Genomic DNA, 13,563 nt, shown 5'->3' with positions numbered 1-13,563 from the left:
TCTATGGTTCCTTTTTAAGTATGTCATTTGCTTCAATGAAAATGGTGATAAATGTAATATAATTTGTCATAAAAGTAGCAAAATGTAATCAAAGCACTGACAGTATTGACTTCCACAAAGAATACTAATTCACTGTAACTGTACTTCTTTCAAAATTGCAAAATATGAAAAAGATTGATCAGGTAATTTCCAATGAATAACTTTCTTGATAAGAACACTAAAATTTAGAAGCTTTTGAGAAATAAAAATAAAAGCATTTCTGAAGCGTTATGGGTCTGAGCTAGGTGGCCTTGACAAACCCTCCATGAACAGACTTTGTGCCTGCAACAATTTCAGTTTTGCTACTATGAGCATAAACTGAAGATATTCTGAATTAGATCTACATGTACTTGCATTATTTTTCAAAATATGGAAACATTTGTCTGCCCTGTAAAAATAAGTGTGGCGTTAATTTTCAATCCATAAGGGGCCAAATCTGTCCACCTTGTCATTTTTTAAACTGTATCGGTGGGTGTTGTGTGTGTGGGGGGGGGGGGGGGATATGGACATAAATTTTGTCCTTCAATATTTGAAAGTTATTACATTTACTAAATATCAAACAATTGCTGATTGTGGCAGTGGATCTTTTTCATTTATTAGAATTAATTTATGAGATTGAACTATAGTGTAATATACATTTAAATATATTTCATGAAGATAATATGTGATAATATAAAATCACAATTTAGTTAGGTATTTACCAATATTTAAAGTTTATTTAGATATATCAAAACAAAAAATCTTTTCTACTGTCTTTATATCCTCCTTTTCATGTGATGATTCAAATAAGACAAACAGAATGCTAATTTACTTCCATTGCACTATCAGACTTTTCAGCGCAAAAAGGTTGTAACTTGAGATACAACCATTTTGCGCTGAAAATTAAGAGCAATATGAGATACAACCTTTTGACAAATATTGATTTAACTTATTAATTTTCAGAATCCATTTAAAATACTTACTGAGGATATGCATAACCACAAAATACATTGAAAATGTTAAAAATGTTATTTTATAGGGTTAACGCACGTTTTTCCGTGTTATAACGTCTGCAGAGTCCCGAGGAACGGTTGGTGCCCGAGCCCGGTAGGGCGAGGGCTCCAACAGTTCCGAGGGACTCTGCAGACTTTATAACACGAAATAAACGTGCGTTGACGCTATTATAGCATAAAATTTTCAAACAGATTCGTGATGTATAGTTTATACAAAACACAATTACATTTAATTCTTGTGCTTGGACGGTATTTATCCAATTCTATGTTTTACGTATGCGTTTCATTTTTCCGGGGCCAACAACTTGGAAAATTCTCGGAACCGAACGAAATTTTGAATTTTAATTGATTTAACAAAGCTTTGCCTTTGGAGATTTATTATCTCAAGAAAAAAACAGGTTACATTACTCTACCCTCTACCCAAGACAAAACATGACCCTCAGAAATTCTTAGAATGATTTCAGATTGATGAGTGACATCAGAATCGGTTTATTTTTTTCAAGCAAACAAGTTTATAAAAAAATCAGGAACTAAGCATTATTCTCTCAAAGAAATATAAAGAGCATTTATCAACATTAACATAAATAAAAAACATTTTCTCATATTAATTTTGTGTTATCTAGTTTTGTAAGTTAATCGGAGTTTTAAACTGAATGACAGGTAGATTCTACTGTATTTGTTTACATTGACAACTGTCCGTTTCTTAGAAAGGGCGACAACCAAGATTAGCACCGATGTCTATACGCCGTTTTTCCGGCATATTTACTTGAATATGCGACTGAGGCCCTCGAATCAATAAATTTCAATATAACAAGAGCGCATGACTCTTTGGCAAACAGGCAAAATCGTCATTTTTTGTTTGTTTACTGGGCCCTGTATGTATTGCGCATAGGTGAAACCGGGCTATAACAAGAGCGCGTGACTATGTTAACACATGGTTTTGGTCCCGTTATAACATGGGCAAAATAGGGAAAAATAGCCGATTTTATGCTATAATGTGGAAAAAAGTGAGTTACAACCGTTTTGCGCTAAGCCCACGACATGTATATGGTTTTGAATAACAAAATGATGTTTATTTATAATCCAAATTTTATTGCATTATTTTGATTAAGGTAATTCTTTGTGACAAAAAACTAATGTTACTAAATAATGTTTTAATTACAGATTATTTTTTGGTAATAAGAGGTTAATACACGGCAGGAGAGGGCCGGAAGGTGATAATCGGCCCGCAAAATGAATAATGGACCTGAGGGCCATTATATATTCAGGGCCGATTATCACCTTTCGGCCCTACTCTGACGTGTATTAATATCTTTAACACACTTGTTAGATCTAATAGTAGCATTTTTAAAGAAGAAAAAAAAACAACAACAACAAATAGAAATCTACTTTGAAGTTCTTTGGTTGAAATTCTTGTGTTCTGTACGGAGATGTTTACTGTTTGTGTGTTCAAAGAAGCAAGTTTTATTTTCATTTTTTTTCGGATTGAATTTGTCGTATTATTTCTTCAAATTTCAACAGTAACAAAAATGTGTTTGTACTAAATACGATGTGCTGTCAACCTACTTTCACTTTTACAGTTAACTGTTTCATGACGTAAAATATGACGTCATTGTTTCAGTTTGTGCACGTGCACATGTTCTGCGGGCTGATAACTAGTTCTCGGCCCCGGGCCGCAAACTCATAATAGGTCACGTGACACTCATAATCAGTTGAAATCATAAGCAATTTTGTTACTATACATAGTAACAAGTGTATTAATAAAATTTATTGTTGGGCAGAGAATTCATTAGAAACCTTAACTGAGTCTATACCATAAAATATATTGGCAATCTACATCTAGGTTCAGAAACAATCTCATTAATCTAAATGGTAAATGGTTTAATAATTTCTTAAAGACTGTATATTAATATGTACATACATCATTCATTTTGCAGGAAGTAAATGTTTCATTGTACAAAAGAAAGTTCAGTTACACTATCAGTTGACAAAATATATTTGAAGGGTGTATTGTTACAGTTTTCAGAGGCAAGTTAACTATCCAACCATGGTCCTCTTCCTCCCTCTCATCCTTACTTCTTCAAGTTTACTGATCACATCTGTTGCTTCCTTCTTATTTTCATGTTTATATGCATCTAATACAATCTCAAACACACGTTCCATGTTTGGGTGTGTACTGAGCAAAGCACGTTCAAACACATACAAGTCAACTCCTTTATCTTCTGGTAGACCTTCAGAAAAACTCAATCCAAAGTCAATTAACACAATATCTAAATTTTCCGGATCGCCACTTAGTAACATATTGGATGTTGTAAGATCTCCATGAATAACCTTCCCATGATGCATCGTGCCTAATATCTGTCCTATTTTTGTAGCTAGTGGTGTAAGTTTTTCTACAGCATCGTCTGGTGACGTGGACTGAATATGTATGATGTAATCTCTAACAGTTTGGCTGTTCATTATCTCTTCCATATAAAATGTACTTGTGTTTGTATCCACAAAGTATAAAGCTGGCACTCTTATTCCTGCAAATACAATTAGGATTATTTTAAAATACTATTGTGCTTTAACTTTAGTTCTGAATAATGTAAAGAATGCAGATATATATACATGTACACATGAAGCTGTAATCTGTGATACTGATGGATAACCTGTAGTCTGTCAAAAAATAGAGACACACAAGAATATTTTTGGTAAACACAAATGCCCCAGGCCCAGATTATTGTCAGTAACAAATTTTCCAAAAAATATTCACTCAATTATGGAAGGAAAGATTGCTAAAAATATTGTAAACACAGTTTGATATCATAAATTGACAGTCATGACGTTTTGTTACTGTAGAAAAATGTATCTTTCATGTCATTGATCAATATTTGATGAAATTGGAATTTGTACTTCTTATCAATAAAAGTTCATTAAAAACAGATATGGAAGACCATGACCTTAAAACAATTGACCTCAATTTCCATTAAAAAAGAAACTCATCAAGGTATGATCTTACCAAACCAGAGAGACATTGTCATGTGACTCCCAACTCTAGACTCAAAAAGGTATGTTCCTTTTAAATATTAAGTACATCTGTAAAAAGAGGCTGTATGAACAACTGCAAAGAACTAATTTTAGCACCCTTGACTCCACTGACCCCCCAAACTCCACACAACAGAGGAAGACCACTAAAATTATAGACAGCAATTTTATGACAAAAAAAGGACAATTTTATTGATAGATTTGTAGGGAGGCAAAATCATAACAATCCTTTTAAAGTGAAACCTGCACAGACATCTTGCAGTTCTAGAATACTGAAACATGCAATTAGCATGAAACAATGTAGGTCAATATGAATTTGAAGGCACTGATCTTTGCATCTTAGATGCTTTCATATTTCTCGACAATAGACACAAGTTGTCTGAAATAAAATTTGAACCATATCAAGATTCCAGAAAAGGTAGAGTTGACACTAAAGTCTACCAGATTGTATCCTATCTATGGGTACTGTTAAGGTGCTCTACTTATTAAAGGTGCTATCTATAATTCCCTCTAAATGGACAAACTTGGCATTTGCTGTCTTCCTTTTCCATCACACCTTTAAAGCATGTTAACTTAGAGTGTCCTAGGGCAAAGTCGGCATTTAATAATTCCATAAGTCCATAGAATTGAAAAGGACTTAATTACTTTTACTGACATATTTTACTGGGATTGACTGCTATATCTATACTTAAATGTGCACATACCAGTCAGAGTAAGGTACATGATCAAAGCAATAGTTTTTATACAATCAATCTTCCATGTTAAAAGGTGGCGCTTCTATTGCCAATTGGCACAAGTTCAGATTACTGCATTACCATGTGGATGCGATAGCCGTGGGGAGTGCTATACAGTTTTACTGGTTACAAGGGACAGCATACATTAAAATAGAAACAAAAACCTGTAACAGTGTATCCTCTCTTATGAGCTTACACAATTCAGCTTGTACACTGTATTGCCATTACAAGCATGTGTTACTTTCGATCAGGGTACCTTTCTTTGGAGCTTCTATTTTTCTAACTTTTACCTTAACTGTGTACAATTTTTATTAAGTATATAAGTAGAGTACACTGTGTACAAAATATGAATATAACGGTCATAAATTATTTATACTTATGTCTTAGATAAAAGATCAATTTTAATGAGACCACTACGGTGGCGTAGAGGGGATATAAGCAAGATTTTATCTTTCATGTGCGCACACGATAGCTACTTAGTGTGCACGCTATAGTTACTACGTGCGCACGAGATAATTACTATGTGCGCAAGTGATATATACGTTATACGTACACGATAGCTACAGCCAAATTTATAGCTACTATTTGCGTACGCTACCACGTGCGTACGGGATAGTCAATCATAACGTGCACACGTGTTTGCTATCGCATGCGCATGTTTTAGCTATCGCGTGCGCACACAGTATCTATTGCTTTGACAATCATTATTAAGAACAAAGATTGAGTTTAACATGATAAGATATATTGTTACCCAAATTTCTACATTTGTTCATCGCACGTATTTCTCCATTTAAAATCTTTGCAAAGTCATCGATTTGTCTAGTGACGGATGCATGTACGCTTTGGAGATTTCTTTCTTTACTAATGAAACATTTGTCATAAAACTTCTCCTTGTCGACTTTTCACCACAAACCATAAACAAATATTGCAAATTAATAAAAAAAAAACAAAAAACAAACTTAAAATCGGTATTTTGTGTCAAAATTGACCTTTGACCATAAAAGTGAACTTGAAAATTATTTTTTTCAAAGGACTTGTATACACCTACATAAACTCTACTTATATACTTAATAAATTCCGAAAAACTTTCATGTTAGATTACGTAATGCAGAAGTAACATGGTTTTAGTGTGAATCAGTCATCATTTTGAAATTTGGCGGGAGTATGGTCGCCATCTTGAATATACCGGAAGTGCAATCCGATCTCACGTCGCGAAATACATTCTTTTTGCTAGATTTCAAATCGTTTTGACAAAAATATTCGTTTTTACAAAAATAAAAACAACTAAATATGTTGGGATGAAGGCACAACTGTGCAAGCCTTTCCTTTTAAAAGGAAACTTTATTAATTCATTGTATACGCACCGGTATCAAATATCAGTAAGACCGGTGTACACAATGTTTTTAATTGACATTTTCAAAAACCAAGCTAAACACCGTTTTCCGGTACGTCTGGGGAATTACACCAAATGAAGGACATAACACAATTACATGATATTTCTATTTTTCTATCATTTTTTACCATTTAAGTTTAAAAAGAATTGATGAGTTTGAAAATTATCAATGTTCCTAAAATATCTATTGCAAAATTTTCAAAATATAAATTGTTTTTAATAAAAATCAATAAAATGAAACAGTCGTAGTGACAATTAACTTCCATAATAAATATAAAGACATTTTCTGCGTAAACCTGTGTATTTACTTTATATATTGTATAAAATAATTCATTCCATGATATTTTATTAATTTCTTACAAAGAAGTAAATGTTTCATTTCACTTTAATTAAAAAGGAAAAAAATATAGAGTTCGTTATTGCACTTCATAAGGTGAATTCCCCAGAGCTATGTACAGAAAGTATCGGAAAACGGCGTTTAGCTAGGTTTTCGAATTCCTAAACAAATAATAGATATATATAGCAGATGGGTGCATATACAAGTGCATTTTTGGAACTTTTCCGGGGTTGGGGCTCCTACTTAGGCTACAATCAGGTCAGCAATTATTACTGATCAGGTATAGTTTACGGTGAACAAAAGAATTAGAATGCATGGACTTTCCTTTCATCATGGTTTACAATTATTCGATATATATATATAGCATGGGACTCTGTGTTACCAACTTCCTTAATATTTCCTGTATGTCTTCATTGAATTTCATATATGAATTTAATTACTATTTTTTTATGTGAAGCAGGTCGAATTCAACTTAAAATAACATTTTTTATTGAATGAGATCAAAGATTTTTTAACTTCATCGTATGCATGACCGCACATGACAAAACATGAGAGATAGAGTTGCGTCGACAATACAGAGTTGGAGTATACATGTAGTAAGATGACAAGTTACATAATTATTTCCTCTTTTTATTCAGTCAGCTGAGCAGGAAAGAATATTGAGTGAACGAGAACAGCTGAAAAATTATGCCTACCCCAGGGAAGTCGATGAGCAAGATCTTATCCCAAATAGAGAGGCATTTACCTGCTCTATCTGCTTTGATGATTTTGATGAAGGAGAGGGTGTGGTCCTGAGGGAATGTTTACATTCATTCTGCAAGTAAGATATTTATGGTTATCTCAAGGCCTCATGTTCACAAAGATTTTAGGATCAAGATAAATCAAAATTAAAAACTCAAATATTCTTCATGTTTATCAACATAGATTAAATATTTAACTTCGACTTGCTAAATTGGACTTGAGATATCATGCTTATAATGCAATTTTAGAATAAATTTGATAACATTTTACAAGATGTAGGTATTGAAATTGATCCAAATATTATCTTTATCCTAAAATTGATCCTTATTTTGATCAGATTATATTTGTATTTATTTTTTGTCAATTTCATTCCAAATTAGGGTTGTTTCTTTGCAATTCAGTATTGTTTTACATTTTGTTTGTGTACCATTCAATGGTAATAAAATTCAATCAATTTTAGTTGAATAAAGCAATGAAAATAAAATCAGAATCATTATATTAGGGTTCAAAGGTAAAAGGTAATAACTTCCATTTCCTAGATTTCGAGAAAAAAGCAAAAACATATATATTTTAATACAACTTCATTTTCCGTAATATTTTTATAACACTTTTGTTTCTCCCACATTTGTTGACTACATTTGATCATATTTTGTTAAGCTTACCTTGCTTGGTGCTGATAAAACATTGTAATTATAGTTTGTTTTAAAGTTCTAAGATCAAAATAATATCATTTTACAGAAGTAAAAGGTAATAAATGTACTTAGATCCTGTTATGACAACAAGGTTGGGAGGTATACAAAAGGTAATAACTGCACTAACAATTTTTTACTTCTGAAAGTTTAGCAATAAAGGCTCCAGATAAATTGTGGTAAAAAGTTATAAGTGCAGTTATAGCCTTGTTCCTCTGAAAAGAATTTAGATGTTTCAGTTATTGTTACTGTTGCAAATTTATTAATTATGTCCTTACTTTGAAGAACCTTGCGTAATGTCATTAACACACATGCACAATAATACTCGTACACAAAACTGACTATTTTCATTCATAGAAATATGAAATATGTACCTGCTCAATATTTAGATACTAAAGAAATAAATTGATAACTAAAAGAATAGGAAAATATGCACTAAAATCTAGTTTACAAATTTTCATTTATTTTGAATGTTCTCTGGTATATAATTGAACTGAAGTCAAACAGACCAAGATATCAGCAATTAAGGATATTATTGACCCATATCATAGTTAAGTAAATAAAGACTACTGTTTCATGTCACAAAATGTGAATGATTGTCATTAATTCTTCCTTGACCTTCACTCATCTCCTTCACTCTCACTAACAGAAGGCACTGGAAGTTTGTCTTTTATAGATTTGCTGCATGGCAAAGACTCAAAGTATGATTCGTACTCCTTCGGAATTGTCCCAGAGGCAACAAGTGACATCAAATCAGCCTTTTTTTGCAGCAGATATTGGAAACTTCCCTGTATAAGCCTTTCGTGGAACTTTGATCCATTTTATTTTCAGCCAATTAACACGTTCTTTATCAACATCGATTTTCATTGTGCCAAAGTTTTGTTCTTTGTACAACTTGTAATCTAGTATGTCAGTGTATTTATTGAAACGACAATATATGGTTGCTTTCGGCGTGCTAACGATATAACTGTTTCCCACTGAGATGGAACATGTATTTTTGAGGATTTTTGCATGCTCGATAGATGCATGTATAGAATCACATTCCATTTCTGAATGGCCGCTTTCGAGAAATTTGTGGTTTATACACTTGATGTGAAGAATATCTTGGACACAGTAAACTAAGCAACTTGAAACAAACTGACTGCGATCCTGACCCCCATATGTATCACTATATAATGTCACTTCTTCAATACCAGATGTCTTACTTCCAACAGAAGAAGAACATACAAGTACACACAAGTCCTTACTTCGCACGAGCCTCGTTTCCCCTGTGTCTCAGCCCACAGATATTAAGTCCTGTTACCATTTCCCAGTTCATAGAATGACATATTGTAACTACACAGTTTTCTTTTGTAATAAACTTTACCAATTAAAGTGCATGGCGTTGTCAATACAGCCTGGAGATCAAATGCCGACACAGAAGATTTTGGATCTTTCTTTGCGCGTTCTTTATAAGCTAATTTTTGCATTCTAGCATTGTATTTTTTCTTTCTTGGTGTGCCTGATATTTTACTTTTGTTCCCTCATCTAGACTATCTTCTATTCTCAAAGTGTCATACAGATTGCAGAGTAGACATTGATCTTTCTTAGGATGGACGAAAGACAAATTATATTCTGTACAGAAAATGTTTCTGTACACAGCCTCTGAAACACACCTTCTATTTTGTCCTTTGCATTTTTTTACATACAGTGAGCACATTTGTCTTATACTTAAATCTTGCGTTAGATACTTCCTGTTAGAGTCTTTTGTGTGTATTGTGATTCAACAGTTAGAAAGCTATGGTAAGGGTTGCTTTTTTCAAATGATCTGTGATATTCCGTGTTTTTATTTCTAGGCACAGCTTGACCTCTTTTGTCATTTCCAACATATAACCCTGCCATTTTGTTCTAACTACATTTGCAACTGTTTTGGAACCGACATCAAGAGTTTTTAGAAAAAAGTCTTTGCACACTAGCTCTAACCATTTTGCCACCAACTGTGAAGAAAAACGAATTCGAAATCGTTCTTTGTTTTTTTTTCTCTGTTTAGATACCTTCTCTGGATCTTTATTGGCAACATGGAAACAAATGAATTGCCTTTGACTTTTGTATCACCCATTGACCAGTATGTACTGAATATTTTCTGTCTTTCATCTTCGGTTATATTCTCGCTGCATTTAAATCTACACTTAGAGAAATCCTTTCTCTTTACGCGTCTTGCTTTCATTGATTTTCCTGTTTTACTTGTATACTAGCTCCTGTCATTTTGACCCATGATCTTTTCTAATATTGGCTTTCAAAAATGTCTGCTTACTCTCCGTTTACGACTCAAACATTTACGTTTTGGGCTTATATATGATGCATCTTTGTGAGGCGTTACCTTCAGTGAAAACCTTCTCGTTTTCGTTGCTTTGATGGTGTTCTTTTATTCTCTGAGGCTTCTGCGGTTTGCTGTCTTTTACAAGCTTGATCAGCAATCTCTTCCCTGTCATCTGTGGCATTTAAGTTTGTTGCTACAGTATCATAGTGATCTTGGTCGTGTATTGCAATGTCAATACACAAGCAATTAAATGATAAAAAGGCAAGGATTTCACATAGAATCTTTCTTATCAGTGTTATAATTAATTTACTGTAAGGGATTCTCTCGGTTCAGGTGCTAAGTAAACAATTAGCGTGAAAAAAATCTTGGGAAAAGAGAGAACAGATAGTGCCTGTGAACTGTATGAATGCAGTATTCTGTCAGAGGAAAAAGGTGATAAAATCAGTTATAACCTTTTTCCAATACAGATTCTTCACAGCATGTGAAACAACAGGTTATTAGTACACTTAAAACCTTTTACCCCTACATAATTTGTAGAAAAGAAGTTATTACAAAATACTTTTTAATGTTTTGCCCTTATAAGGATTGAATATTTCTATAATATTTTCGTCAGACATAAAGGACAAAAAGTACATTATAAAAACATAAGAACATAAAAAAACATTTTGGGCAAAAATGGCAGTTTTTACCTTTTACCTTTGAACCCTCTTTATCCTGAAATTGATCCTTATTTTGACCAGATTATTTTTCTATAAGTTTTTTGTCAATTTCATTCCAAATTAGCGTTGTTTCTTTGCAATTCAGCATATTTTTTTTTTACTTTTTGCTTGTGTACCATTTAATGTTCACAAAATCCAATCAATTTTAGTTTATAAAGCAATGAAAATAAAATGAGGATCATTAATTTTGATCCTGATCCTGATCTTTCCTTAGTGAACATTGGATATGTGGTTTAATTTAAAAATACATGTACTGCTTTAAGCTCATTAATTATATATTTGATATAGAATATTCACTGAGATAAGTTTTACTCTTGAAATGTGCAAATGAATCTTGGATTTTATTTGTATAACGATGTAAATTTTTACAAAGAATAGTCCATTCTGACCAAAATCAGCTTCAAAACATTACACTACACTAAATGTTAGACATCTATATTTGAATAGATCTGAATAGAATCAGATGACATGAAAAGAGATGAGTATTTCTGAATTCAAAAACATCAACACAGAAAATTGTGCTCTAATCCAGTTTTCAATCTGAAATAAAAGTGTTGTTTTTTTTCAAGCAGAAAATATATATTTGCAAATTTTAAGATTCTTATGTTACAGGTATAAGTAATTTCAAAGATTTTTATATTTACTACTAAAAAGTTAGATTTTCAATGTATATATGTTGTTACTTAAATAGCTGTTGGAATTTTGATAAATTAATTACTAAATTTTTAGGGGGCAATGCAAATAACTGAAAGGTGTACATTTAAAAAATGTTTGTGATTTGGAGTATTATGTTCAACCCTTGACATAGTTTAGCTCTTATTTTACATTGAGTAGATGTTTTAACGTTGTAAACATAGAAAAATTGCTATAAAAATGGAGATTGTGATAAATTGAAGTATGACTTATGGCATAGATTTTGTATGTGTTTATAGGGACTGTCTGCGAGATGCAATTCAGTATAATGAGGAACCAGAAATAAAATGTCCGTTTGTTGATGAGGATTATACATGTGGTGCTACATTACAGGAACGTGAGATTAAAGCTGTAAGTAGTACAGAAAGTCATATAATAATGTATATTACAATAAGTAAATAAGATTGCATAGTAAATCAGGGTTTTCATGTTTGTCCGAGGCAACATATGTGCTAATGAAAACAACCAATTTGGCTAAGGGTCAAATGGGATATTTTAATCTACAGGCTAAAAATACAACCAACTTTGAACAGCGTTTCAGCAGATGATATGGAGCGCCAATTGATATGGATCGCAAATCAGTTAATAATTAGAACCTTGAGTATATATTACATGTATTTTATTGAATAAAAATATTTATCTATTTGGTGGTGTTGGTTGAATCACACCAGTACTGCTAAGGTCATATGATGACATGGAGCTTCATTGATGGAAGAAGACCGCAGGTGCCCCTCAATGCATGATTTCAGATGCAAGCTGGTTCGAAAGTAGAACTATCAGTCTTTTGTAATATGGCTGAATAGCTTGTGTTTTCATGTCCCTTGTGGAATTTGACTCTGGGCCACTACAGCAAAGGACAAGATAGAAACCAGAACCAGTCAAAAATGGAAGGCTGTTCAAGAAGATGTTTTTGCAATGAAAATCACCGCTGACTGATGAAAAAAATCTGAAAATATTTGATACAAAAATGAACTTCGATGTATTGGATATACTCAATATTATTAAATAATGTTTTTTTTTGACAGCTTGTTAGTCCGGCTGATTTTGCGAAGTATTTAGTACGTGGATTAGCAACTGCTGAGAGTCAGGCCCAGAATAGTTTCCACTGTAAAACTGCTGATTGCCCTGGATGGTGTATATATGAGGACCATGTCAATTTTTTCGTTTGTCAAGTGTGTGGCAAAGAAAACTGTCTGACTTGTAAGGTTATACATCAAGGTAAGCGTAATAAAAGGTGATTTTTTTCTACTGTACAACTTCAAAAGTAAATGCCTGTAACATGTTTCAGTATTAATTGTTTCAGTATTCGTTGGGGAAATAAAAAAAAATGTTATACTATATACATGTATGTTTTATCATTATTTAAAATGTTGACTGATTTTGAATAAGTATACCAGTATACATGTAATTAAAGCTATGATGCATAGCTCAAATATTTATTAATATTTTTTCCACCAAATGACTATACAATAAACAGATGAATGGCAAAGGAAATTAAGGCGATAATAGTATCTTGTTTACTGATTTCATACGTATTGTATTCATAAGATCAATGAACTGCATTTCTGTACTCGTCTTTACATACCTTCCGTTCAACTGTAACTATGTTCAGTCTGGACAAAACCATTCATCATTTTTAGGGAAAATTTTAATAATTACTCATTGAATTGCAACCAGTGCAGACTACCATCAAACAACATGGTCAGTAGTTCTCATTACTAAATCAGAGTTGGAGTGTCAAGAATGACAAGCCTTTGTACTCTGATGCTCTCTGATCAAACTTTATTCAATCAACTTTTTAAATGTTGGTAGGTTCTGAATTCCCTGAAATTTATAATGAAGTGTTTCAATTTTTAATCAAAGCAAGTAAAAATTGACATTAATCATGAAAGTGTAAAGA

The 13,563-nt window shown here is 32.5% G+C and overlaps 1 protein-coding gene and 1 pseudogene across 1 annotated transcript; one reads left to right on the top strand and one right to left on the bottom strand.

The window, feature by feature from the left end:
- Nucleotides 1-2,378: 2,378 nt before the first annotated feature.
- On the bottom strand, nt 2,379-5,723 carry LOC132738036 (EKC/KEOPS complex subunit TP53RK-like; annotated as a pseudogene).
- Nucleotides 5,724-6,242: 519 nt separating this feature from the next.
- LOC132738035 (ranBP-type and C3HC4-type zinc finger-containing protein 1-like) lies at nt 6,243-12,897 on the top strand (the record flags this gene model as incomplete). The annotated part of the gene is made up of 4 exons (XM_060725458.1): nt 6,243-6,780; nt 7,161-7,342; nt 11,903-12,014; nt 12,689-12,897. Coding segments are annotated over exons 1-4 (572 nt in total), but the record flags the coding sequence as incomplete, so codon positions are not given.
- Between the last annotated feature and the right edge of the window lie 666 nt (nt 12,898-13,563).

This window comes from Ruditapes philippinarum, unplaced genomic scaffold (assembly GCF_026571515.1).
Source record: "Ruditapes philippinarum isolate M1 unplaced genomic scaffold, ASM2657151v2 ctg23505_1_1_1_1, whole genome shotgun sequence".
NCBI classification, from domain to species: domain Eukaryota; kingdom Metazoa; phylum Mollusca; class Bivalvia; order Venerida; family Veneridae; genus Ruditapes; species Ruditapes philippinarum.
This window is presented reverse-complemented; position numbering and strand designations above follow the sequence as displayed.